Here is a 27503-nt window from a genome sequence, read left to right as displayed (position 1 = left end):
AAACAATACCATTTTTTCAACGACTTTTTACCTTAAATTTGCCTTATCAGAGGCGGCAGTTGGTTTAAACAAGATGTCGAATGACGATGTTAAAGGTGGATTCGTGGAGGTGAGAAGACGGTAGGGTGTAGGAAGAAAGGAAAAAAATATATAAAAAAAAAAGGACGCAGGATGTAGAATGTAGGTATCATTATGTCTATAAAAACAACGTTTTTATTTAGACAGTCAAATCACTTAATTTGTCATAATAAGGCGCAGGATATAATAATATCATTATATTTACGAAGAAATGCATTTTCAGTCAGGCAACCCAATCATATAGTTTGTCACACAAACAATTAGGGCTGTCAATGGGTCGTGTCGGGTTGGGTTCGTGTCGGGTCAAGGTATTTATCGTGTTGCAAGATACAAACCCAAACCCAACCCATTTAATAATCGTGTCAAAAATTTAAACCCAAACCCAACCCATTTATTAAACGGGTTACCCGTTTCCAACCCGCTTAACCCATTTAACTGAGGTCCCAAACTCGACTCCCTTTAAAAAATAATTATAAATAAATAAATAAATAATACATACTCTCTTAAGACCACAGAATAATTTCTCAAAATGAAAAACTATAACATCAATGATCATTCCGGACCACCACGTACATTATATTTTGAGACCATGTTATACTTTCGCCGTGGTCCATTACAACGAGTCACGGTTGTATGTACACACGGAGGCTAGCACTTTCCGTTTTAAAAACGAGAGTCAAAAGACCGCAGCGGCAGTATGTGGCGCGCAGATGACACCAAGAGCCACCTTCACAGTCATCAGTCTCACTCTCATTCATTCCACTTGCGTTTCCTTCCTCTTAGGTGGCGCAGCCATAACTCACCCGCCGCCTCCTTCTTTATTATCATTATAAACAAACCCACAAACAAACTTGAATCTCTCTATCTCTCATGGCATTCATGGCCGCCGTTTCACGCGCCGCGCTCTTTTCCCGTGCCGGAATCATCCGCTCCATGAGCAACATCCCCGAGAACACCGTCTACGGCGGCCCAAAGTCCCAGAGCCCGGACCACCGAGTCACCGTCACCCAAATCAAGCAGAAGCACAACAAGGGCGACCCCATCACCATGGTCACCGCCTACGACTACCCCTCCGCGGTCCACCTCGACTCCGCCGGAATTGACATTGCCTTGGTCGGCGACTCGGCTGCCATGGTCGTGCACGGCTATGACACCACCCTCCCTATAACGCTGGAAGAGATGCTCGTCCACTGCCGCGCTGTGGCGCGTGGGGCCAAGCGCCCGCTTTTGGTTGGGGACTTGCCGTTTGGATTCTACGAATCTAGCTCCATTCAGGTATTATTGGATTTGGGTTTTCTTTGTTTGATTCTTAAAGAATCGGTTTTTGATTCTTGTTATTGGTAGTGAAAGGTTTACAATTTGGGCTTGAGAGTTTCCTTTGATTTCAAAGCTATGAACTTTTATAGCAACCCTTTTATGGATTGGTGTAATGAGAATGTGGTTGTGGATTGGGTTTGGGTTTGTATAAGTGAGCAATGGGTTGGTGATGTTGCAGTTTCGATTATGAGCAGGCTATCGATACAGCGGTGAGGATTTTGAAGGAAGGAGCAATGGATGCAATAAAATTGGAAGGAGGGGCACCTTCGAGAATTACTGCGGCAAAATCTATTGTTGAGGCTGGAATTGCTGTGATGGGGCATGTGGGACTTACTCCGCAGGCGATTAGCGTTCTCGGGGGGTTTAGGCCTCAAGGAAGGAATGTTGCTAGTGCTGTAAAGGTCTGTGGAATTTGAATATTGGTTAGTTGTTTGTCTATTTGTGTTTTGCATTGTTGTGATTCTATTGGATTTTTGGTGCAGGTTGTGGAGACTGCATTGGCTCTGCAAGAAGCTGGGTGCTTTTCTGTTGTTTTGGAATGTGTACCGCCACTTGTGGCGGCTGCAGCAACGTCTGCTCTTCAGATTCCTACAATTGGCATTGGAGCAGGGCCTTTTTGCAGTGGACAGGTCAGTTCTTTATGTAGCCATGTTGATCATGGTTGATGCATGTGCTTTGTATATTCTTGTGTGTAATCCCTTTTGATAAAGTTTGTCTCATAAGATATGTTAGTAATTTGTTTGATATCTATGTCGTACTGCAACTTCAGCTTTTGCTTGGTAAAGAACTTTTTGGCATTTATAGGCTTTAGGAACTGTATTCTTCTTTAAGACTGCACTGTCAGCGCATATCGATTCTGATGCATTAGTCGGCACATATCGATTCTGATGCATTAGTCGTCACATATCGATTCTGATGCATTAGTCGTCACATATCGATTCTGATGCATTAGTCGTCACATATTGATTCTAATGCATTAGTCGGCACATATTGATTCTGATGCATTAGTCGGCATATATTGATTCTGATTCTGATGCAACTGGCTGCAAATAGTAGAGATTCAGGCAGACAGGTAGGTAGGCTCAAAGCTACTAATCTGACCTCAGCCTCAAGTTTGTAACAAGCCTCAAACCAAAAACTCGTCACAATTTATTCAAATGGTTGTAGGCATCAAGCTCCAACTTATTTTTTCTCCTTGATAATCTGTGGGTTTGGTCTAGAATTTTTGTTTTTTTTTTTTTTGCCCTTTTTTGTTCTTTTTCAGGGTTTTGGCATGCCAGTTCTTCTGTCTTCTTCATTGAAATAGTTCTCTCTTTTTTGTTTTTTTATGGGCAATACGTAGTTACATAATTTATGTCCTTTTATGATGCAGGTGCTAGTTTACCATGATCTTCTTGGAATGATGCAGCACCCACATCATGCCAAGGTTAATTCAACAGTCAATTCTCCTTATTAATCTATTTCCTCTCATGAATTTTGTTTAAACAAAGAAATATCTTCTCTTTCGCAGGTTACCCCTAAATTCTGTAAGCAGTTTGCACAGGTTGGAGATGTCATCAACAAAGCTCTTGTAGACTACAAGGAAGAAGTGACTAGTAGGACATTCCCAGGCGCTGCCCACAGCCCATACAAGATTAACCCTGCTGATGTTGATGGCTTTTTAAGTGAGTTACAAAAAATGGGTTTGGACAAGGCTGCATCTGCGGCAGCTGAAGCAGCTGAGAAGATAAATTCAAACAAATCAAAGTAACTGGCAATGATCCAGCCTAATTTATCTTTTAGGCAAGGTTAATGTAGGTAAAAAACCATTTGGTCAAAAGTTGGATTCTGAAGTAAGGGATCGCAATGCAAAAATGTCAAACGCCAATGACTCTTGCCTTGTCTTCACAATAATCAGGGTTATCTTAGAATAGTTCGAAGGAGTAGAATGCCACCTTCCTTTCCTTTTGACATTTCTCTGTAACAGTTTAGGTATCCAATGAATGAAGTTTGGTTCCATTTTGAGTTGTAAAAGAAAGGTTGTTCTTGTTTAAAGTTGTTTTTAGAATTCGAAAGCAACTTCAGCTATTAAGATATGAAGTCACTAATAGAATCATTCCTGATCTGCCCATACAAGTCGCCCTTCTGTAATATTTGTTCTTCAAGCTCTACGTGATTACTCTGAGTACGGAGAGCAGGATTTGCTTTTTCAGATTCCCCACTTCTTTGGACAAGAAAGGCTGCATTGCCAAGAGGAGATGTATATGCTGTCTAAACAATTGAACATGTTCAGCGAATCCAAAGCTCAATCTACTCCAACTCAATTCCAAATAAAGGACAGCAACCATGCTGAAACTAACCATCCTAGCTCTTTCCACTTCAAATATGACAAAAATCATTTCAATATCATTTCTTCGGCTAGGAAAATTTTCACAATTCATTTACGGCTGGTTTTGCCAAGTTTCTTTTTGGACTACAAAATCTCGAGATAAACTTACAATCACTCACAAATGACATCCATCAGGTAAGAGATTGGTTCCGAATAAGCTATTTTTTAATTTCGGTATTCAAAATATCTTTGACTTGGTTCTTACGAGATTGCTAGTGTTTTGTTAACACGCATGAACAAATGATCTTTTTCATGCAATTGTGTAGCACAAACGAGGCAATTCAACACAAACATATCAAACTAGAAACACTTGGGATGTACTCTAAGAGGACTTTTGTACTGATGCTCGAGGTCAAGATGCTATATCCCCTCGACGCATTCTAATAATTCTAATATAATAAGTCAGGTGTGGGAATGAGCCTCCCAGCTTGACTGGGTTCCAAACCCTTTTTCTTTTTTCTTTTTTTTTCAAAAAAAAAAAAAAAAAAAAAACATTCGAGTTTCTAAAATAAGAGAAACACATTTGGAAGATGCCTCAACTATCCTTCAATGGAAATTAGAGAGCGACTAAATAGAGCAAAGAAACAAAGCGACCAAACCCCTCCCAAATCAAAATGAACTACAATCTATCACGCTCAGCCTCACGGCACTCAAAACCCCTCCTCCACCTTCTTAAAACCCAAACCCCAAAACCCAAATCCCCAGTCTTCATCCTCACCCACCACCTCTGCACCAACCTCAGCCCCAATCCGAACCAACCACCCCAAGACGACGACACCTTGATAACCCAAGTGCTCCAACTCCTCCAACCCAATGAGAAAGACTGGAACTTCGACCAACTCCACACCCTCCTCTTCTCCAACTCAACCTCTCCTTCATCTCACTCCGTCTTCCACATCACTCGCCGCCTCGGCGCTCCGTCCAAAGCCATCAAATTCTTCGACTACATTTCCGAAAATGTGGGAACAACAACCCCTCCAGGCTCCAATGGTTTGCTCTCCTCCGCATTCCAGGCCGTTCTGGAGCTCACATTGCGAGAACCCACATCGGAAAAGAAGCTCATTAAGCTTTACAAGATGGCGAAGAAGCGGAATGTGGCGCTTGATGTAAACACCGCAGCTCTGCTTGTTCGGTCCCTGGGGACGGCTGGCATGGAGGACGAGGCTGTCATGGTGTTTAATGAACTCGATTCGGGGTTGAAGAACACTCATATTCACAATGTGGTGATTAGGGTGTTGCTGAACATGGGGCGAGTTGATGATGCACTGAAGGTGCTCGACGAAATGCTTGACCCAGAAGCAAAGTTCCGGGTTGACGACTTTACCGGGGATATTGTGATTGGCTCATTGTTGAGGAAAGAGCAGAAAGGGAGGAGAGTCAGTGTGGAGGAAATTGTGGAGTTGGTGTCGAAATTTGGTAAGCATGGTGTGTTTCCTAATAGCCCGATACTTACGAAATTGGTGACTGTTTTGTGTAGGAATGGGAAGGTTAGTGGCGCTTGGGATGTGTTGCATGATGTTATGGATATGGGTGGTGCTGTAGAAGCTGCTTCTTGCAATGCGCTTTTGACAGCTTTGGGAAGAGGTAATGATTTTAAGAGGATGAGTGAGCTTATGGTGAAGATGGAAGAGGTGGGCATTAAGCCGAATCTTATTACTTTTGGTATTCTTATCAATCGTTTATGTAAGTCTGGGAGACTAGATGCTGCCTTGGAGGTGTTTGAGAAGATGAGTGGAGGAGTAAAGGGGGTTTCAGCTAAACCAGATGTGATTATCTATAACACTTTGATTGATGGACTTTGCAAAGCAGGAAGGCCAGAAGAGGGATTGTGTTTGATGGGAAAGATGAGATCGCAAGATGGCTGTGTTCCCAATACTGTTACGTACAATTGTTTGATTGATGGTTTCAACAAAGTTGGGGACATTGAGAGGGGTCGTGAGCTCTTTGACAAAATGAAGGAGGAAGGGATACCGCTAAATGTGGTCACCCTCAATACTTTGCTTGATGGTTTGTGCAGGCATGGGAGACTCAACACTGCACTTGAGTTCTTCAAGGAGATGCAGAGGGATGGTCTGAAAGGCAATGCCGTTACTTACACTATCTTAATCACTTCCTTTTGTAATGTGAACAATATTAGCAAGGCAATGGAGTTGTTTGATCAGATGTTGAGCGCTGAATGTCCCACAGATGCAAAAGTTTATCACTGCTTGATCTCTGGTTTAAGCCTAGCCGGAAGGATGGAGGATGCCAGCTTTGTTGTCTCAAAGTTGAAGGAAGCTGGGTTCTCCATGGATAATGTTTCCTACAATGTAATGATTAATGGGTTCTCCAGTAAAAATAAGCCTGATAAGATTCATGAGATGATTGAGGAAATGGAAGCGTCTGGAGTGAAGCCTGATAGTGTGACATACAACACCTTGCTTGCCTACTTAAGCAAAGCTGGGGACTTCAAAAGTGCACATAAAGTACTTGACAGGATGAGGGATGAGGGTATTGTTCCCACTGTGGTCACTTTTGGTACATTGATTCATGCACATTGCTTGGATGGTGATATTGACAAAGCCATGAGAATCTTCAGAGACATGGGTTCTAAGTCAAAGATACCTCCGAATACAGTAATATACAATGATTTAATAAATTCTCTCTGTAAGAAGAATGATGTGGAACAAGCTCTTTATTTGATGGATGATATGAAGGATAAGGGGGTGAGACCTAATACCCAAACGTTCAATGCCTTGTTCAAAGGCCTTAGAGAGAACAATTTATTAGAGAAGGCATTTCAATTTATGGATCGAATGGTTGAACAGGCCTGTAATCCTGATTATATAACAATGGAAATTCTTACCGAATGGCTTTCTTGTGTTGGTGAAATACGGAGGTTGAGAAAGTTTGTTCAAGGATATCCGGTCTCAAAGACAGAAGGCAAAGCGGCTGGTTTCAAAGACAGAGGGCAAAGCGGCTGGTTTCAAAGCGACAGAAGCCAAGCCGCTGGTTTCAAAGCAACAGAAGGGAAACCCGCTGGTTTCAAAGCGACAGAGGGCAAAGCCGCTGGTTTCAAAGTGACAGAGGGCAAAGCTGCTGGTTTTAAAGCAACAGAAGGGAAACCCGCTGGTTTCAAAGCGACAGAAGGCAACGCTAACATTATTTAAGTTGTTCATGGTTTCAAAGCGACAGAAGAGAAACCCGCTGATTTCAAAGCGACAGAAGGCAAAGCCATTGTGCCAACAGAAGGCAACTTTGCGGTGCTGACAAAAGGCAATGCTAACATTATTTAAGTTGTTCATGGTCAGAGAAAAGCATAGATGATTCTAATCTTCAAGCCTTGTGGTTATGTTCTGGTTTCCATTATGTTAGCTTGTTTGGAGTATGTGATTGGAGAACCCTGACTTCACATGAGTGTGCTTTATCCGAGTCTATGCTAATTGATTGCTTCCATCCTTCCAGTTTGGAGATTAGGTACTCGTCACGTATGCTAAACTGCGGCAGGAAATCTGTTTTTTTTTACAACGAAACAGAACAGCAAAATGCAGAGAATGAGTTTGTTTATTTCCTTGTTTGAATCTACTTTTCGATGTTCCATTGCTGGTAGCTTTTTTAAAATCTCGTAGTTTTGTGAAATCTATATGTTCTTAAATCTTGTGTCATAATCAGTGACTGTTTTGAGAGTGCTTTTATGTGAGGCGTTTTTGCCCAACAGTGCTTTTGTTACAAGTCAATAGAAGTTTGAGTTCTAGAAACCCTCATGTCATCATATTCCTAACTAACATGATAACTTTTTCATCACCGATTTTACCTAGCAACACGGTAAAGGAGCAAGATTCCCTTCTGCATATCATCATATCATTTTGTGCAACATGGGTAAGTGATCATTGAAAAGCAGGGTTGCGACACTGATTACAATACAGAATCGGCACATTTATCTCATTAACTATTTTACCATGCATTCATTGGATAGGCAATTGATTAAAGAAGCCGTTTCAAATGAGAAGCTGCAACATGTTGGTTGAATCCAAAAAACTTTACTATTGCAGTTTAATGTAACTTGAGTAATAACAATCATACCTTGGAGTTAAAACTATTCACCCTTAACTCTAAGTTGATTTTTGTGTATTAATCACAAAGGAACTCTAAGTCCTTTCCCCCTCATGACACCAACTAGCTACGGACAGTAACATGATGTTGATAGTTCGTTTAAATATAGCTCAACTCTAATTATATTTGTCAAAGAAAAGGACTGGGATCATATTAACCAACCAATTACAAAATTTGCTTATCACAAAATAGATACACATGAGAACAAATGAACAGCAAGAGCGATGAACAAAGTTCCACTATTCTTTGTAGTAGTTAATCACTACCATTAACTTTACTCCAAAAGTCTCAAACCAAAAATAAACCAATAATTAAAGAAAAGATGTTTCATCTAAAATTAGAAGCCCCTTTTTACCCTACTAATAACCCTCATAATTAACCACTGTTAAATCAAAAGATTCCACCCATAGTTACACCCTTTCTCTCTCTAACCCAAAAAAGACACCCCAAAAAAAAAAAAAAAAAAACAGTTGTTTTTGTCCAAATAGCTGACTTTTCTATGAGCATCAGATACTACTGGCGGCGGTGGCAGCATTACCAGAACTCCATGGGCCGCCGAAGCTGGCCGTAAAGTGATCGGAAAAGTAATCTCCGGCGAGACCTTCCAAACCCACAAAGAAATCATCGCTCACAATCGTATCACACACCCCAAAGTACTCTGTTTCGTCTTCATCCGCCGTAGGACTCTGTTTTTCTTCTTTCGCTTCCATCCTTGTCGTGCTCCGACCAAGCTCCTCCTCCGCCGACGTGGCCGGCGACGGAGAGTAGCCCTTGGGTTTGGTATTGTCACCGCCTGTGACGGAGCCCGACTGGGGAGAAGAGACGGGCTTGTGACGCGTGGACCCAGCAAGCGAGTTGCGGTGAGTCGGTGCAGGATGGTTGTGCTCCGCCGTGTAGGTGACTATGAACATTCCCGGGTCGGATCTGTTCCGCTCCACTTGCTTCCGGGCCATACAACCCTTTGAGCTGCTGCATCTGTAGTAACCTCTGTAGGATTCAAAAGCCATAAAACCATTAAAGCCAAAAACCCACTACAAAATTCTCCGAAATTTTTTTAACTTTTTTTTCATGAAAGATTTAAAATTAGTAAATGAAAATGAAAACCCACCTCGGATATGGTGAGCCCTTGATGGGTTTCTGTCCGTATTTACGCCATGCCCACACATCAGAAGACAAAGACTCCGCTGGTACTTGGCACACCTTCTTAAGCTGGTTCTTTCTGCAAAAGAAATGGAAAAGATTCAGAAACCATAAATAAACCAACTTCATGAAGCAAAGCAAACAGAAAAGTAGTGATCTAAGAGCAAAGTTGCAATCATGTACCTCTTTTTGGAGCGCTGGGGATTAGTAGCAGAAAGCTTCGGCTGATGTTGTTGGTGTCTGTGGAGAGGTTGAGGGGAAGAGAAACTGGGCTGTGGTGTGATTTGTGGGGGTGGAGAAAGAAGAGAAGGGGTTTGTTGAGATTTGGGGAAGAATGGCTTGTAAAGATCATGCAGTTCCTCAATTGTACTTGTGGGTTTAATGGGATCTGGAGGAAGAGGAAGAACAGAGAAGGTCTGAGTAGTGTTGTCGGAGACATAACCCTGTTGACCAAATGAAGACAGGAGAGGGCTTGTGTGGAAGTGATCTGTGATGAAAGGGTTGGTTGGCTTGTTGGTGGTGGTGGTTGGGACGGTGGAGCAACCTCTGACCACGGCGGTGAGATCCCAATCGTCTTCCATTTGATAAAGAAGAGACAAGGCTTGTGAATCTGTACCTTGTGTCTCTGCTCCTTCTTTTGCCTATCACTGTACACAAAGAAAGAAAGACAGACAAAAGAAGGCGCTGACTTTTTTTTCACTTGTTAAAGATCGAGAGAGAGAGAGAGAGAGAGAGAGAGAGGTGAGTGATAGCCTGATAGGGGTGTAATGAGGTGAGGGGAGGAATTTATATAAAGAGTTGAAGACGATGTATATTTATAGAGAGAGAAAGAGTGGGGGGATTTAGGGATAGAGAGAGAGAGAGAGGGGCTTGGCATCTCTATGCTTTACTAGAGTGGTTTCTGGTTTTGGGGTTGACTATTGGGGAAATGTCAAAGGAGGGGCTTTGATTAATTAAATGAAAAGTGGTTCTTCCACACGGTGTTATAGGGAGTGGTGCTCGTGAGTTATACCGACAAAAAGAAGAGTAGAGATAATAGGGGGATTTTTTTTATAAAAAAAAAGAAAAAGAAATTAGATAAAAAGTGGAAGCCAGTAAATTAGGGGGGTTGCTGTCAAAATATGCTTTTTTGCCGGAGATTTTTTTAGTGGGTAGGTAACAAAGTTTTAGTGCCTAATTCTCGTTCTCGTTAGGTTGGCAAATGACAATTAGAAACTTTTAAGGGATGAATTTGTGGCCGAATTGATGACCTTTTTGATTATTTTTTTGGATTAGGATGGACTTAATCCTTTTGGGAGATGATGATTTAATGAATTATAAATAATTAAATTAATGAGTTTTGATCCATTTTATTATTGTTTTTTGATGGATTTCGGACAGCGTTTCAATATTATGTGTACCGTAATATTTTTTGGTTTGCACGATTGTTTTTTGTTGTAATAAACGACTATCAATTTATTTATGAATGAGCAATAATTGACAGATTTTATTTTCTTAATTGGCTACAAATTATAAAAAATAAAAAGAAAACTTTGAATACTTATGTATTTTAGTCAAACTTAGGACTTCTTAAACTGAGTGGACCAAACGATCGAGCTAGCCACCAAGGGATCACTAAATGACATACTTGAATCAATTCAAGCAGAATTCCAAGTTGAATCAATCCAAGTTGAATGCCAAGTCAAATATCTATGTTTTCTTCTTCTTATTCTTCTTCTTTTTTTTTTTTTTTTGGTTGAGAAAATTGGTGGGTATTAACCTGGGCAGAGTTATGATTTGATACATGACTTTACAACCAATGCACTTTCTCTTACTCTTCAATATTTCTTGTTATACTTGACTCCATTACAATTTGTGTTTGAATTTGAGTTAGATCACATATTCACACTATAGTTGGGTTGAAGTTTCTAAAATATGGATCATCCAATACCATCAAGTCAAGGGAAATTAGATTGAATTCCAATTGCAAGTTGGATTAATTGGAGCAATGTTTACAAATCAATGAAGATTCATGAGTTTTATACTTTGATTCAAAATTGCTCAATCCTGATATAGGATCAAGTCGTGGAGTGTCTCTAAAGGCCCGAGGTAATTGTCGAAAATATATTAATAACTTCTCTCTCGCTTGAGTTATTCTTTTTAAATTTTTTTTTCTTTATTTTTTCTTTCAACTTTTCATTATTCTTCTCTATTCACATTATACAATAGGGAGCTTCTATTCATACCTCCTAAATTAGCATTTGGACCTCCCCTTCTAAAATTCGTACAAAACTTCCAATCTTGTCTTCTTCTTTTTTCAAGCACATAATTTTTATCCAGTACACATCAACTAGTAATTTCTTTTTTCTCATCACTTAAAACTCAAGTCATAGCCAATGATGTTAACTTGTAGGCCTGCATAATCAACAATTTCAATTGGCTTTTATTTTATAAAGATAACATTTAATGTAAATTGAAAATCGTTTAGTTATATCATTATATAAAACAAATATAATCACTTGTCATGAGAATCGAAATGTTAGAGCATCTCCAACAACTTCCTTATAAAATCTCTATTATGCGGATTTAAAAGTTAAAATCTCTATAATTTTTTTTTTCCTCAATTCCAACAGCTTCTCATTATATTCTCTGTAATTTATTATGCATGATTAAATATAGTAATATTTTTTAAATCTCATGAATGTAATCATGTAATTAATTATGTAAATAAATATAATTTGAACATAGAGGAGAGAAAATAGTAAAAAAAATCATATCCCCTAAAGTTTTGAGGGTTTACTGTAATTCTGTAAATATATAAATTTTTATTTTCTCTCTCTTCACTTTTTTCTAAAATAGAGATAGGTAAAGGAAAGCTGTTTGAGCAAAAAAAAAAAAAAAACCTATATTTTTCTTTAAATAGAGAAAAAACGAGATATAAGGAAGTACTAAACGAGTGACTATTTTTATGATACAATTTCGTGACTAAATAATGCATTTGATATCATATTGCCTTAACTTGTGATTCACAAAATTGAATATCTTACTCATATTTTCTTCCCTTTAAATTATGCTAAAAATTAGAAACTACTTGATCACTTGCATGTCAGATGGAATCAGTCAAGGGGTATACACCTCTAAATATGGAAATTTGATAATGGAAGCCATAGATTATGTTTTTTCCTTAACTAATGGCGGTTATTTGTCAATTTCTACTTAAGGAAAAACTCAATTTTAAACACACAAACGAACCCTCATTAAACAAAACACACGATGCATTTTTTTTTTTTGGAGAATGAATTAGGCTTTCATAATCACTCACTTAAAACACTCTTAAGGAAACAATTCATCTGTTTTTGTGCATTGGCAAATTTAAATTCCCATTGATAAAGGAGAAAGGCATCTGTTCCCTCTTTTGGGGTTTCGATTCCCTACGTCTCCCTTCTTGTAGTCCCTGTCTCCACCTTCCCCCACTTTATTCATAAAAAAGCAAAAGCCACCACCAGCACGCGGCGCCAGAATCCCTCGTGACCGGCACGTGATTTGAACTTCCGATTCCACAGCCTCCACGTGTCGGGCGGCCGCGGCGATTAGGCTGTTTATTTTGCGTCAGCGCGTATGATACACGCACCGTTGACAAGGCCCGATGGGGATGTCAAAGTTTTTGGAAAAAGTCAAAGCGGTGATCTAACGGCTGGAAGGACAAAAATAAACGCGGAAAGAAAAAGGAACGGCTCAGAGCGTTCCCGAGAATCGACGGCGCAAGGGGTGAGGGTGACGTGGTGTGACGGCAGCGGATTTTGTGGTCCCGGATTAATATGGCCTTTGTGGTTTGATCTGCACCGTTGATTTTGAGTGAGTGAGGTGGTGCGAGGTGAGTGAGGACATGTGAGGTTGACGATGGGTCGACGTGGGTGGCACGAGGCATTGAATTTGCAAGCGTGTGGGGTCAAATGGCTCAAATTGTAGTTAAAGAAAATGATGGGGGAAATGAGACTAAGAAGAAATTCATATAAAATAGAAAGAAAAAAAAATTAAAAAATAGGAAAATGAGAGGCATGTGACAAACTATTTTAGGGGAAGAAATAGTGTCATTCCCCCATTACAAGTATGAGACTAAGAAGAATTTATATAAAATAAAATATAGAATTAAAAAAATAAGAAAATGAGAGGCATGTGACAAATTATTTTAAGGAAAGAAAAACATCATTAGAGTATGTATATCTGAAGTCTTATTGGTGGTGTTTGTTTTTAAGGCAAGCTTAAGTTTAGTGTTATCATTTATCCTTCTGATATAGATTTTACCTTAACAATCTAGGCCGCCTACTTGAGGTTATAAATGGATTAAATGCCATTTAAATCTAGTACAAATTTTGTCTCAAAAATCTTCGATATGATTAATGGGAGGTGAACAACTTAAACATCACAGATCGAAGAATCTATTTTTGGATTTGGAAAAGAAATGGAGAAACCAAATTAAACACTAGAATGGATGTGAAAATATCTCATTTTCTACATATATAGTTATATCATGTCACCTAGCATAAGATGAGATGTATGTGGTATTCTAAAAAGTGATTCAATAAGCATTACTCTTTTACATATCTATTTTTGTGTAGTCTTTTCAAGCAATATATATATGGATATGGTTGAGAAATATGTCAATCTCACCTCTTATTAATGTTGACAAATGTATCCTTTGAAGTCTCCATAGTGTTTACTTACAAGTCAGCCAACTCTTTTTTGTGACCAAGGAAAAGGAAACAAATAAAAAATAAACCTTGTGTCCGTCGGAGTTAACATAATCAATGAGAAGGGTAAATAAGTCCAAAATGGGATAATATGACGGAAACTATTTCTCACTATGAAAGGTTAAAAAAAAAAAGAACAATTGACTCATTCTTTTGAAATTATCGAAAGAGAATATTTTGCTTCATCAAAATCAAATAAATGCCGTCAAAATGATTCTCCACCACATTACTTTTCTTATTGTCTTCTTTTCAAACGCTATCGAATTAACCACCAAATTTGCAGGCTTTCTCCGACAATCACTGTTCCTTATGCAACTAAGCAATGACAATACCAAAATGTAAAGATAAGCAAATTTAAAATGTAAAAACAGTCTTCTTCTTCTTTTTTTTTCTTTACAAAATTATACATGTAATTTCTCTTTTGGTTTATGGAAAACCAGCCTAAGAGTACCCAAACCCAGAAGTCCACCTGAGATATTAGGTTATTTTACAAACAAAAAGACCCCAAGCTTTGAGGGACTCTTATCTATGCCACTATGCCAGTGTGTGAGCAATTTGGTCAGGCTTACATCACTAAAATATTAAAGCCGAACTGGCTTGTATTTCTTCTTTAAGACAATTTGATAATTGTTTGACTTTGACATTTGCTATTGCCTGCCTCCCCTCAATTCCAGCAAGTTATGGGGAAGACCCAGAAGTGGTATAAAATACATTATCTCATTTTGTTGTTTTTGTGTAGACATAGAGCTAGATACTTGTATAAATATGCATACCCACATGCCATGGGGACAAATCTATAAAAGCTCCAATGCACACCTTATTTACATGTGTAGGCTAATTAATGCTAATAAATAATAATCACAGTCTGGGAAAAGCTCCTTTTGGCCATACAATTTTGGGCAAATGATCTTTTGACTAATCTTGGAAAAACAACAGAACCTAATAAGTTGAACATGTAATCATACTTCTTACTCTGTACCAGGTGGCCAGTAGAAGTTGAAGTGAGATGACTTAAATTTAAGTTATTATCTTACAGGATAGGAGTTATAGAGAAATCTTTTGGGTGAAATTTGGACTTAAATTTGCCAAGTGAAAAAACCATTTCTTTTTTTTCCAGCTTGAGCTAGAAGACTTAGAAGAGTTAAAAAAAACCAAAAGTTCTTAATTAGTCCCTCATGAAAAAACTATAAAAATAAGTTCGAGATGTGATCGCTTATACACATATTACTCTAAACTTTTGATTAATGTGAGGTTTATTACAAGTTTTACAAAAATGTTATACTTTGCTAAACCTCTTTATCCAATCCCCGGAAAAATATAAATTTGAAGTTCTGAAATACATATACGGCATATATATGCAACTTTAAACTATTGATTCAATTACTAGTATATGTTGTCGTATTTTATTTTTTTGAAATGTCGTCGTATATAGTCCTCAATTCTTTTCTAGCAATATGAGGTCAAATCCTCTTAATTTCCTACTTTGACAGTATAAATGACTTTGATTGAGATCTAGCGCTATTGATTGGATTTGAATGAAAGTCTCACTCATCCAAAGTCCAAACCAGGTTCCTCCTCCTTTCTCCCTTTCTTTTTTGAAGGGATTGGTATCAAACTGAAAAGATCAAATGGTGTCAACAGCACCGTTTTTTTGGCTAAGAAAAAGAAGCAAAGGGAGAGTTCTGATGATGACGGTTCATATTCAAGGATGGGGAAGCATTTTAGACTTGGACCACCACCGCCACCACAACTTAATAATGACACAATGCCTGCCGTCAATATTCTTCTTTGCTCCTAAAACTTGATAATCTTGATTGAGAGCTGTTAAGCACTATGAATTAGAATTGGGTTTGGGTTTGGCTGCCAGAGATATAATCTACTTTTATTTTAGCCACTACCCTAGTTAGATTGACTTCTTGTATATATATATATATATATATATATACAGATCCGATCCAGAGCGGAGCTCCGCTTTGAAATTAACGTGTGAAGTTCGAGTTTTGGGTCACTTTTCAGTCACATATCCACATCTCGACCGTTCAGTTTTTAGGTACTAGTGTATAGATCATCTCTGCAAATTTTCAGCTAAATTGATGATCGTTAAGGTATCTAACTCACTTAAACCAATGGACGGACTGAATCTGTCAACCTAAACCATACTAGCTTTAAGGCAGTTATCAATGCCTTAACGATCATCATTTTGGCTGAAAATTTGCAGAGACGATCTATACACTAGGACCTAAAAACTGAACGGTCGAGATGTGGATATGCGACCGAAAAGTGACCCAAAACTTGAACTTCACACGTTAATTTTCAAAGCGGAGCTCCGCTCTGGATAGAATCTGTATATATATATATATATACACACGGCTGACTAGAACATTTTTCAGTTCATTCTCCATTTTGGGTTTGTCAATGGTCAATCATCGGATCCGCTGTGCTGTATTCGTTTCTATCCATTTGATTATATTGAAAGGGATGTAGGGATCCTCAGTTGCTAAGCTTGTACTACGCGGATTTACTATTTAGGGTGCGTTTATTAAATTTGAATCACGTAGAAAAGTGGAGAAGAAATGGTGAAATGAAAATATGGTGAACATGAATCATTCCTATTAAGACTACTACCGTCCGGAATTGAGTAGATTTACATAGGTGTCTATGAATATCAAAGAACATGGAAATTATTTAGGGTGTCTTTGGATCATTGTAAACAAATGAGGCTAATCTCGATCGGTATGAATTGAAGTCGCTATATAGAGGAATGAAAACAAAAGACTTATTCGAAATGCTTCTCGTGAGCTCTATAAAAATGTTTGATTCTCCGTGTAAATGCAAGGCTGAAGAGAAACAAGAGCAAACCCCAGGGCCACAAGTATCTGATATGATATGAATGTGGCATTTTCAATATCTTTGCACCAGTTCTTTGATCTTTGGTTGCTTTCACTAGGTCCATCCTAAGAGAAGAGGAGAGGGTTAATTTATAATGGGTTTGGCACAAATAGTGACATGTGTGATAGATAGATAGGCAGGTAGCTTTGCAACCAAATATGAAGATGGTATTAGCAGCAGCCACCCCCCACTGAACTTTCTACATCAATCACTATTTCTATTTAGAACCCTAATCTAAGAGAAAGAGATAGAAAGACAGCACTTTATAAGGGAGGGAGGTGCCTATAGCCAGCAAAATTTATAGGAGAAAGCCCACCACAAAGGGGTATTGCCATGCATCTCCATCACTTGCTTTACCTTTTGCTTCATTCCTACATGTTATTTTATTTTAGGGTATTTTACTCCACAGCCACTTAAATTCTGGACCTTCCTTTTTGTACCTCTTATTATTAGAAGCAATTGTGGCCTCTGGTATTAACAGAGTCCATTATAAGTAGCATAAGTTGTGAGTGAAAACCAATTCATACTCAACCAATAATGAGTTGAACCATTTTCACCCTTACAAAATAGAATCAACACCACTACTAGTTGATCAAGTTCTGAAAGAAGTTGATGTTGATTCATTTGCCAATAGTAATCAACTTGAAACGATAATGGTAAAACGGATTTTCTTTAGGAATAGTGTAGATGCTATATAAGTTGAAAACCAGTAACTAATCAATAGTAAGAAAAAGAACAGTTCCTCAACATGATTTCAAATGCAATAAAGAAACAGAACTTGGTTCAACCAAATCATTTTTGGTATTATTTAAAATAGGCCAGGGGAAACACTTACAGCGTATCATATCCTCAAATCATCGGATCCAAGTTTGTATTCCTAGCAAATAAATAAAGCTATTAAAAAGACTACGTACAAATCGTTCAGGTCCTAGTATTTGTCCCTTCAAAATATACACTTGACAAAATGGAAAGCAGTTCTGTATTTCAGTAATCTGTCAGAAGTTGAGCTCTTTAACTAGACCTTTCAAATTACTAGATACAAGCAGCAAAAATGAAAAGATGCTAGTAAGAGAAAACAGCACTTTACGTTTAATCAACGTTATGGTCTTTCCACCTTTACGATGTTTTGAAAAAAGAAAAAGAGGAATCAGGCTTCGATCCCCAAAACTGGAGTAGACTAATGCTCAAAGGGCCAAGCAAAAGTTGACTATCGATAAATCAGGTATCCCCAAACTTTCCTAGATCTGAGTCCATCGGCCTAATGCAGTCCAAAACACCTTTCATATGAATTGGTGATGGTTAAATGCACAGCTATATTGCTCAGGTAAAGTACTTAATGGTTTTAGTTGGTGCAATCCTTTTGTTTTCACGTGCCGGTTCATCTGGAAATGATAGAATAATTAAGCATGTTTTTGAACCTGGGTTTCTGCTTCTCTCAACCATACTCAAATACCAATACTTCTGCTACTGAACGGAAGAATGCTCAGAGCAAACCACTGTGTGGTTGCAGAAGGTGATTGTATCTGTCACCTGCAACATATATTAACACCAGAATAACATGCACAAAGACGACCAACAACAAAAAAAAAATAGTGAACTAACCATCATTTCCATCTTATAGCTAGGTAAGTTTAAGCAGTTGACCACATTGCCGCTTCAGATTTGATATCATACGGTTCTCGTGATTGCAACAACGTACTCCGATCAAAGAGCGGTCTAAGGGTAAGTTTTTCCCAGAAGAACTCTACAAAAGAGGTATTTTCCATTGATACAAGGGAGCAAGTTCAGAGCCTTCTGAATAGTTTCTTCTGTGTCCTCATAAGTAGGAGACAGCGGTGATCTCGTTACACCACTCGTGCCGGTTGCTACTTATGCGACAAGGAATTGCGCTTTCGATCCTTAGGACAGTTAAGAGTTACTGCCACCGTTTACCGGGCTTTCCATTCAAAGCTTCAAGTGGTACCATTCCCACCTTTCCCACATTTCTTGATGATATTGTCAAAGAAAACAGCAAGTAATTCCGAGATTGAACAGATTTATTGTAAAAGACGTCAAAGGCCTCTATTAGAGCCTTGCGAAAGATTGAAAGACTCAGTGGTCTTGAAAGTACGTACGTAGTTATAAACGGAGAGTTTTCATCTGCACTACGAGCGATATACACAATTAGTACATGATTACGCTCAAATTTATACACAAACCGAGCACTCAAGCAAGGGCGGAACAGGATTTGAAGCTTGGGGGGTCGAGAAATAAAATTTATATATACAAAATTTTATAGGTGAAATTAATAATTTTTTATTTATTTATAGAGATCTAATTTTTAACTCAACGATTTTGAATTTTTTATAAATGAACTCAATATCAATAATAGTAAAGATCGAACAGACAAATTTAATACTTGATAATGATCTTTAAAGAACTGAGTAATGAAGTTTTGGTTTAATTACAATCAAACCTCATTGCAAGAACAAATTCAACAAAAGAAGTAACTTTGGTTTCTTAAAAATATTCATTTCAGTTTGGAAGAATGGAGAGAGGTCCAATTAAGCCATTGTATTGGACCTTGGAAGCCATATTGATAAACTCAGTTAATTGTATAGCAAAACGTTGGGGGGGGGGGGGGGGGGGGAGGGGTGGGGGGGGGCGTCGGGCCTTGAAGTAGGTCCGCCACTGGTGACTCAAGTTTATTCCTAATTCGAGCCTTTGTACCAAATGAGATACCCCTTATACATCCGATATGCAACTTGTTAAACAGCGACAAGCGTGGCTCGTGGCCGACCATTGTACCGATACTGTTCCAACTTAACCACCTGTTAGGTGTTAGGTTTTAATTACAAAATGTCTCGGTACAATTGGGTAAGAGTCACCCACTTATAAATTATATTTTCTTTTGTCACTTTTCTAATGTGGGAGCTTTCATCTCCAACATAACTTAGCAGATCACTCTACTCGAAGAGCTATACACACTCTTGAACACAACTTACAGTGTTTCTATAACTTGAAGACCTGTAAAAAATTGTTCCCTCACTCTTTCTTCTTTCCAAATGAGGCCAAAGTTTCCTCCTTATATAGGCAGAGATGAAACTTCCTAGAACCCTTCATTAATTCATTCATGAAACCTTGTACAACCTCCTATTAGTATCTATTCATGAACACTCTACAACATCCATCCATTCATGATCCTTCTAGACTTCGAACCATTCACGAATCTTCCACCATTAATGAACCATGAGTCCTTCACCACGCATTGAGTCCCTATGCATACACATAACCATGCATTTTTTTTTCATGCATGAGGTTTCACCATTAATAACACGCATTCATCACATGCAAAATATTTCCTCCAATGATAGAGTATGCACTAAACCGTTTAGCAACAGTTTAATATTTCCCAGATCTTAGTTTTGCAGAACCAAACTGATGGCACGTTTACTTACTTGGAATGGGAAGGAATGATTACAGGGTAAAAGCATTCATGCGTTTACTAACACGTAAAGAAATCAGAATGATTTCGGGTAAAAGAATTCATGCATTTACTAACACATGAAGGAATCAGAATGGATATAGGTCTCACCTCCTTATCAGGAATCGATTCCTGAATACTCAGGAATTTGATTACGAATGGGGGAGATGAGTTTAGGAATCAATCCTCAGGAATTAATACTGATTCCTTTCTTCTCCCATTCCACTTGTCTCCGATTCATGATTATTTTCCATTCCAATTAAGTAAACGTGCCATGAGTACTGATAAATGAAAAATAAACATCAAATATGAGGTTGGGGAGGCTCAAACCCATAACTCGTATGTGCACTGCAAGAGCCCAACCACCAAGCCACTTGCAGAATGTTGGTACATCTGAAACAAATTAATATATAGCCAAAATTTATTACATATAGCCAAAAGAGTCTTCTCCTTTAACTAATCTATCTTCATCCTTTTTGTGAAAACACATCTCTCTCGTTGTTTAACCATTTCTTCTTCTTCTTCGTTTCAGACTTTCAACTTATGAATGAAGAAGCTCTATTAGATTTGGAATACTAACAAAGCTTTCAAATTTAGTGAGAAAACAATGAGTTTCGATGTGGGTCAATTCGAGAATGCACGGAGCTAGGTGCGGAGTGGTGGTACTAGTGGGGATCAGTGTTAAAGTCTTGATGCTGGGCTCGGAGCGTGAACCCCAACTAGTCGGATCGGTATACCAGTTATGTCGAATTGGTAATGGTTTCATATTTTATTACCGATAAAAGTTCGTTCGCCAAACTGTTGGCACAAAAATGCCTCAGTTTAGTACTAAGGCCAGCCCTAAACCTAACATCCAAGCCATTAGGTATCATATAGTAAAACCTATACACCATACACGTCAAATCAGCCACCTTATTATTTCTAAGCAAATCAGTAAGACATCCATAATACCTTTGGTTAAAGAATTGGCGTGCATGATTCACCACCAACTGATGTTGCACTGTGTCCGACAACTTTTGCTTAGTGGTTGATCGAATGTAAGTATTTAGAAACTTTATCCATGTCATCTCCCTTTTCAAGCATTTTTCAACCTTGACAAGTAATAGGTCAATTATACACGCAAATTCAATCCACTAATTTAACATTTGATGTATGAAGCAAGCTCAAAGCCTTCTTAAGTTTTCCCATCTCCTCCTTATTACTCATTCTACTTTCCCCACTCTTTTGGATCATCTTGTCACATAAACCTACAACTAAGACTGTCAAAAAACTTCCCATGTACAGAAAACTTGCATGAGTTGTATATTTGCATCTTTGAAAGCTTTAACAAACTGATTGGTAACTTATAATGAGATTTGATCATGAAGATCAATAAGGATTTGCACATAAGTTTTTTTTTTTTTTTTTTTTGTAGCGGTTTGCAGCAACGATGAGTTTCGATGACTTAGAACTCTTACTTTACACTTTCCTGCAAATACCTTAAGTTGGGACACACAACTTTTTAATTGGAAGATAGGATGATTATCAAAACAAATATACACAACCCTATTCCATCTCTACCGGCCAAAATCCATATGTGTTTGAGTTGTTCAGACATCGTACTAGACTTCTCAAAAAACACTTCCAAGCCCTCATCAATTATATCCCATAAAGTAAACATCATTTGCAAATCATCCTGCTTAAAATTTGTAACCAAATCATCAAAACCTACTTCTAGGGTGCTTGTATGCCTCCTCAGTATTTCAAAAACTACTATTTCCAACCACTTATTCTTAATAAGATCACTCGATTGTAAATCCTCATGAACTAGAGATTTCGATCCAAATCGCAACTAGAGTTTCATAAATCAAAGACATCAAATTAGGTGAATCGACCTCAATTTGCTATCCTAAAAACACGAATTCACTATCGTACAAACCATGTGAGTTTTTGAAAAGAAAAAAAATGAAGCACAAAATATTTTATTTTCAAAAATGTGATAAATTGAATCATTCAATCAAAAAACAAAATAAAGCATTGCAAATTTTGATGGTTTACTAACTATACAATTTAATTATTGGAATCACTAGATCGCTTTTGGACCGATAGCAACCTCTGTCAGCAATCATGTTCATGATTAAAATTGATTAATGAACGATCGTTCAATCAATTTTTTTTTTTTGGGATAATATTCCTCTACTATATAGGAAACATCAAGAAGAACGATCCCGTTTGATCATTTGATCCGCACGACTAGAGTTTGCTAATCTTTTTTCCCCAGGCCAACTAAGATTTTTCCACATGACTACCACGAAGAACGATAGATCGTTTGATCATTTGTTATCTTTTTTTCTTTTGAACTCTCCAAATATAATAAACTAAATTAGTTGAATTTTACAAACAATTGTTAGGCCCCTCAGTAAAATTGTTTTTCAAACTAGACTTAACTTGTCAACATCCATCCTTTGCACAAGATGAAAAGTTAAAAGGGATGTTTGTGCTCCTCCTGCTCTTAAACTTTCCATGTATCCTGATCTCCAATCATACAAATGTTCAAAATTGACATTTTTGTTTTCAATTGTGGTAGGAATAGTTGAAATATTCTATTCATTTATACAAGTTGCTTTGATCGGTACTCTTGACTTATGCGTTTCACTTATTTGTTTTTCATTATATGGTAATTTGATTATACAAAACCACAAAGATACACATGAACAAATGGCGGATGTAGGGCCATCTCTAATCTTTGTGGTCTAAAATAGACTATAGTCTAAATTTTTAAACCTTTAAAAAGTATTATTCATCCAAATAGTAAGATCTATAATTTTTCCAACTTCAATCGTTTGAGGTTTAAATTATAAACTCTCATATATTTTATGGTTTTTAATATGTATGCTTAAAAAAATAAAAAATACGACATGAAACAATACAAATAGTATTCATAAATTTAAGATAATGTTTACTCCAACCAAAAATCTAAAACAATATTCATGAAATCAAATCCATGTTTGATCGCGTAACGCAATCAAATCAATTGTCAATAGCTATGCTAACTCATATAAGTCCTTGAAAAAGTTCATGGTATTTATGCTACTTGCTAAGATTCGAGAGGCACACCTCATGTAACGTCTAGCAAGACCTTTCCTTTTTTCTTTTTCTTTTTTACAGAAAAAATTGATCTTTTATAATCAACAAAATACGATCTAAACAAACTATCCATACAAAGTCAATCATCAATGCTATATCCCAAAAGATCACTTAGCTCCTTTTTTGTTAACTATGCGAAATAAAATCTCTCATTAACAATTTGAAGACATGGAAAATCAGTAATTTTTTCATTGGTTCGATTATGACATCCATATCTTCCACATTGGTCTCACACTTCTTCAATTATGGTTGAAGCATTTTTGTTCTTCAAAACCACACGACGAATAATATATCCCCTAACATGTCTCATAGGATGTACAACCATCACATCAACTGGTTGAATAAGACATCCAAAACTAAACCACCGAGTCACTACAGTGTCACCAATCTGGCCGATAAAAAAGATGTAAAATGTTCATGAATGGAACTCATCCGAGTGTTTGTGGTAACTCAAATACACCTCCAATGTAGGCTTGGAATACACATCTCTTAATCCATTTGAGTCAAATACAAATACACGTAGGAATCGCCCAGGCTGAAGTTAATAAAGACACTTCAGCCAATTGCAATGTAGGTTGCTCAGACAAGTTATCTTTGTAATTAGCTTGGAGTATTAGCTTAACATACTTTGAACCACTGCCAGTTGCCCACCATGTCTCGATATGATCACTACTATCCGTGTAATATTCATTAACAACAAAACCATAAGCTTCAGGCCTCTCATTTTCAATTCCAATAAAAACATAAGCCGAGTTACTAGTATTCTTCATTGTCCGGGCATGCTTCAAACCATAATCCGCAATTTCTTTGAGAGTTAACTCAATACCAGAGTTTTTCTTCTCCATGTACTGCTTTCGTAATTCAACGAACAAATTGTGGGCTGTAAGTTCTGATCCCGAATCCGTTGCATAAACAGTTGAAGTTATTGCTTCATATTTAACTTTATAGTAAATTGGAAACGCCGAATGAGATTCAACTTTGCACAATAAGAAAATCATTTTTTAGCATCTTCAACTTTGTCGAACATAATTTGATACACCAACCATTCTGTTTTTCCACTTGCCGTCAAAACTTCTCTTACTCCGAGCCAATTAACAAATGTAGTATTAGGAGATCCCTACCTTGTAGATGTTGCTTGTTTAGGCGATCCAGAAAGTCATTATGAGTTAGGATTAATTGTTCATGGACTTTATCAACTATCAAGAAGACTATCTTCTCCTTATCCTGACCAATCAAAAAGTCATTTTTTTTAATAAAAGCAAGAAGTTCAAAACAACACCTACTGAATTACAGTGTTCTTTAAAATTAAATAACAGTAGCAATAAATGAATTCATGTAACTACTACTACTAGAGCTAATGTTAGGCTACTGGGAGTAGGATTGGATTAGTAGAGATGGTTTAGTCGGAATCCACGTTTGGCTAGAATTCCTGTTTCGGTAGTGCATGTGGAGTCGGTTACTAGCTCGCATGAGAAAATTTTCCCCCATACATAAAAGCCACCTTGGAAATCAGCTCACACAACTTCATTTTATTGGTATTTGGATACGCCTTGTACATGTATCTAAGTTGGACAAGATTGAACAGTCTAGCGACAAACTCAAAAACAACCTCGAGCTTGAGCTGAGGAGGATGTGTTACCTACACCTGCAAGCAAACTAGAAAGCTCATAACACTCATAGTAATGATGAGCATTTTTGAGCCATCATATTCTGAGTTCGTTCGTGACAATAGAACCTCAAAAACGGTGGTACCCGACTCAATCAAGCCGCCCATTGCAACTTCCCCCAAGGCTTTTCCAATGCTTTTCTGATTGTGGATGAGATTGTGGATCATGGGTCCGAGTCCCAGTTGATGCCACAGCAGACCGAGGCAGATCATATGGCCAGTTGGTCCAATGACGCGGCGGAGCTCCACCCCTAGTTTGTTCAAGTCTATCGACGACTCCTCGATCTCCTAGTCTGACGACGCCATCTCCTTCGAGACTCCGTCGAACTTCTCCATCCCGAAAGAAACCCTTAACATCTCCTCACACTGAATGTTGCGGTGGGGCATTTAGCAGTCTGATTCGTCAGCCATGAATGGTTAAACTCTCTATTTTAGAAAGCGGCTGGGAGGACTCTCAAATGTTAGTTTCTTCAAACATTGACACTAGCTCTCTATTTTTCCAGGATACTAGTTGTCCTAATTCCTCCTTTGAGAATACAAAAAACTATAAGCATTCTATCATTGTATCGATTGTTTAGTGCAGTATGTACCAAACCTTTAAATGCGAATTCCGCAACTGCATTTGTTTCTATATCGATCTCTATCTTCTGCCCCTTCAAGCCCCCTTCAACTAGATGTGGCGGGTAACCTGATTCAGCTCTATACCAAATATTTTCTAGTCTCTACACATTCTCATAAGCATTTGGTACCCAGAATAGTACATACTTTTGTTCACGATAGTGTCATCTCAAAACATAAATAGTATTCACAGTCTCGCTGTTAGACCTAGAAAATATTTGTTTTGATTTATGGTAGTGTAGGAGTAGCTTTTTATTTTTTTGTATTTTAGTTGATGAATGATTAAGCATTGTGATGTATATTGAGAGGTCCTCTTTGGATCACTCTAGCTTGACCGTGTAATGTGGTATGATTTTATATCAATGGAATACTCTTCCATTGCCCTTAAAAAAAAAATAGATACAAGTTTCACTTTTTTATCTATTTTTTTTTTTTTAAGAATATCATGTCGATATATTAAAACTCAAGCCAGAAAGAATCATTACATATCATTCCTCTACCCTCTATGGGTAGATAAAGAGTTTAAACCACATCGATATATAGATTAGGTCAGATCATTTGACGGTACTCATGCTCACTTATTCAAGAAAGCCTATAAACTATGTTACAAAGACAAGTAAATAGGCATAGTTCAAAAGATAATAAACTAAATTTTCTCCTTGCCCTTAAGATACAAGTTTCACTTATGCCACAATTGTTTGTATTTATGTATTCTTGAGAATTTTTCGAGGAAAACGGAGTGACATTTGAAAAGTAGAGCGAAATGAGCAAGAAAACGATAGAAGAGGAAAATAGAATTTAAGATTGGAGAAAGAACAAATGGTGAATTTCAAAAAATGTAGTACACGTCTCCATAGCACGTTCAAAGCACCTGAGTTTCTTAAAAAAAGAAAAAGAAAAAGAAACATAAAACATATTACTCAAAAAGTTTGAATAAAAATGTCTTACAAAAAACAAACTAAACTACTAGTCTATTGTAAATCTTTTCCAGTTTCAACTATTCAATTTACTGATTGGAAGCACCAAATTTCTAGGTCCTTGCAACCTATATCACCAAAGCACCAAACATGTCTATCAAAATTGGTCAATGAACGATTGTTCGATCATTTACTGTCAAATTTATTGTTTCGGTATAATTTTACAAGCTTCTTTTGTAGTTTGTTGGTAAACCAAATACATTAAATTTGTTATTTTTTGTGAGGAACAACATTGCCATTGATTCTCAAAGTTGTGAGCTTGTAGTGCGATATGCTTGAATATGGAGACTCGAAACCAACCACAACAACAATTTTCCCACTATAATGAGGACCAGTTGAGGACTTTCAATTGCATACGTACAGACGTGGGTTCGAGTGTCACCATGGGGGCAAGAGTGAAACCCTTTGATCCTCTTTTTTAAAAAAAGGAGAAAAAGCAACGGATTAAGAGACCCATTTTTCGATTACATTACGACAAATCAACCGTTAGATGTTTTTGTATGCATGAGTAGATCACTTTTAAAAAATTTCTTTCAAATTGATAATCATTAAGGTACCGAACTAGATCAAATCAATGGACGGACTAAATCTATCAAGCATGAACCGTTCATGTTCATAACTGATAAATCACAATTATGCATGCCTTAACGATTTTCAAGTTGGTTGAAAAATTGCATAAATGATCTACACATAAATATCTAAATATCTAACAGTTGATATGCAGAAATGTGATAAAAAAGTGGGTCTAACACAAAAGTTTTCAAGTAGTCCTCATTTATTAGAATGACTCCCTTGAATGAGAATATAACAAGATGACATGAGTCACATATAAGAACCAATATAGAAACACCACCTAGCATCATGTTCTATGGGTAAGGCTATGGTATGTTAATGTTTCTCATACATAAACTTTTTTTTACCACTTTGAGGACTCATTTTACCGGTTTGAGGACTCATTTTATCACTTGAGAACTCATGTTGTAACTAAGAAAATTTACCACTTTAAGGACTCATGTTACCACTTTGAGGACTAATATTA

At 37.5% G+C, this 27503-nt stretch overlaps 3 protein-coding genes across 3 annotated transcripts; 2 read left to right on the top strand and 1 right to left on the bottom strand.

Annotated features, from left to right (window-relative positions):
- The first annotated feature begins 758 nt into the window (after positions 1-758).
- On the top strand, positions 759-3505 carry LOC112182973 (3-methyl-2-oxobutanoate hydroxymethyltransferase 2, mitochondrial). Its single transcript, XM_024321555.2, has 5 exons — positions 759-1353; positions 1590-1796; positions 1878-2024; positions 2768-2821; positions 2906-3505. The coding sequence occupies exons 1-5, from the start codon at positions 949-951 to the stop codon at positions 3143-3145; spliced, it is 1053 nt and encodes a 350-aa protein (XP_024177323.1). The 5' UTR covers positions 759-948; the 3' UTR covers positions 3146-3505.
- Positions 3506-4377: 872 nt separating this feature from the next.
- Positions 4378-6912, top strand: LOC112181807 (pentatricopeptide repeat-containing protein At3g61520, mitochondrial). The gene has a single exon (XM_024320208.2). It carries the CDS (start codon positions 4378-4380, stop codon positions 6910-6912), a length of 2535 nt encoding a protein of 844 aa, XP_024175976.1.
- A 1096-nt stretch (positions 6913-8008) lies between these two features.
- LOC112181808 (WRKY transcription factor 22-like) lies at positions 8009-9784 on the bottom strand. The gene is given in 4 exon segments (XM_024320209.2): positions 8009-8469; positions 8472-8842; positions 8964-9074; positions 9179-9784. Coding segments are annotated over 4 exon segments (960 nt in total). The 5' UTR covers positions 9577-9784; the 3' UTR covers positions 8009-8389.
- Positions 9785-27503: the final 17719 nt, after the last annotated feature.

Source organism: Rosa chinensis, chromosome 1 (genome assembly GCF_002994745.2).
Source record: "Rosa chinensis cultivar Old Blush chromosome 1, RchiOBHm-V2, whole genome shotgun sequence".
Classification (NCBI taxonomy): domain Eukaryota; kingdom Viridiplantae; phylum Streptophyta; class Magnoliopsida; order Rosales; family Rosaceae; genus Rosa; species Rosa chinensis.
This window is presented reverse-complemented; position numbering and strand designations above follow the sequence as displayed.

Bases quoted from the DNA above. Each gene is read 5' to 3' on its own strand.
- LOC112181807 (XM_024320208.2), top strand. From the start codon at position 4,378: ATGAACTACAATCTATCACGCTCAGCCTCACGGCACTCAAAACCCCTC.
- LOC112182973 (XM_024321555.2), top strand. From the start codon at position 949: ATGGCATTCATGGCCGCCGTTTCACGCGCCGCGCTCTTTTCCCGTGCC. The intron at 1,797-1,877 runs GTCTGTGGAATT...TTTTTGGTGCAG, and splicing joins ATGTTGCTAGTGCTGTAAAG to GTTGTGGAGACTGCATTGGC. The intron at 2,822-2,905 runs GTTAATTCAACA...TCTCTTTCGCAG, and splicing joins AGCACCCACATCATGCCAAG to GTTACCCCTAAATTCTGTAA.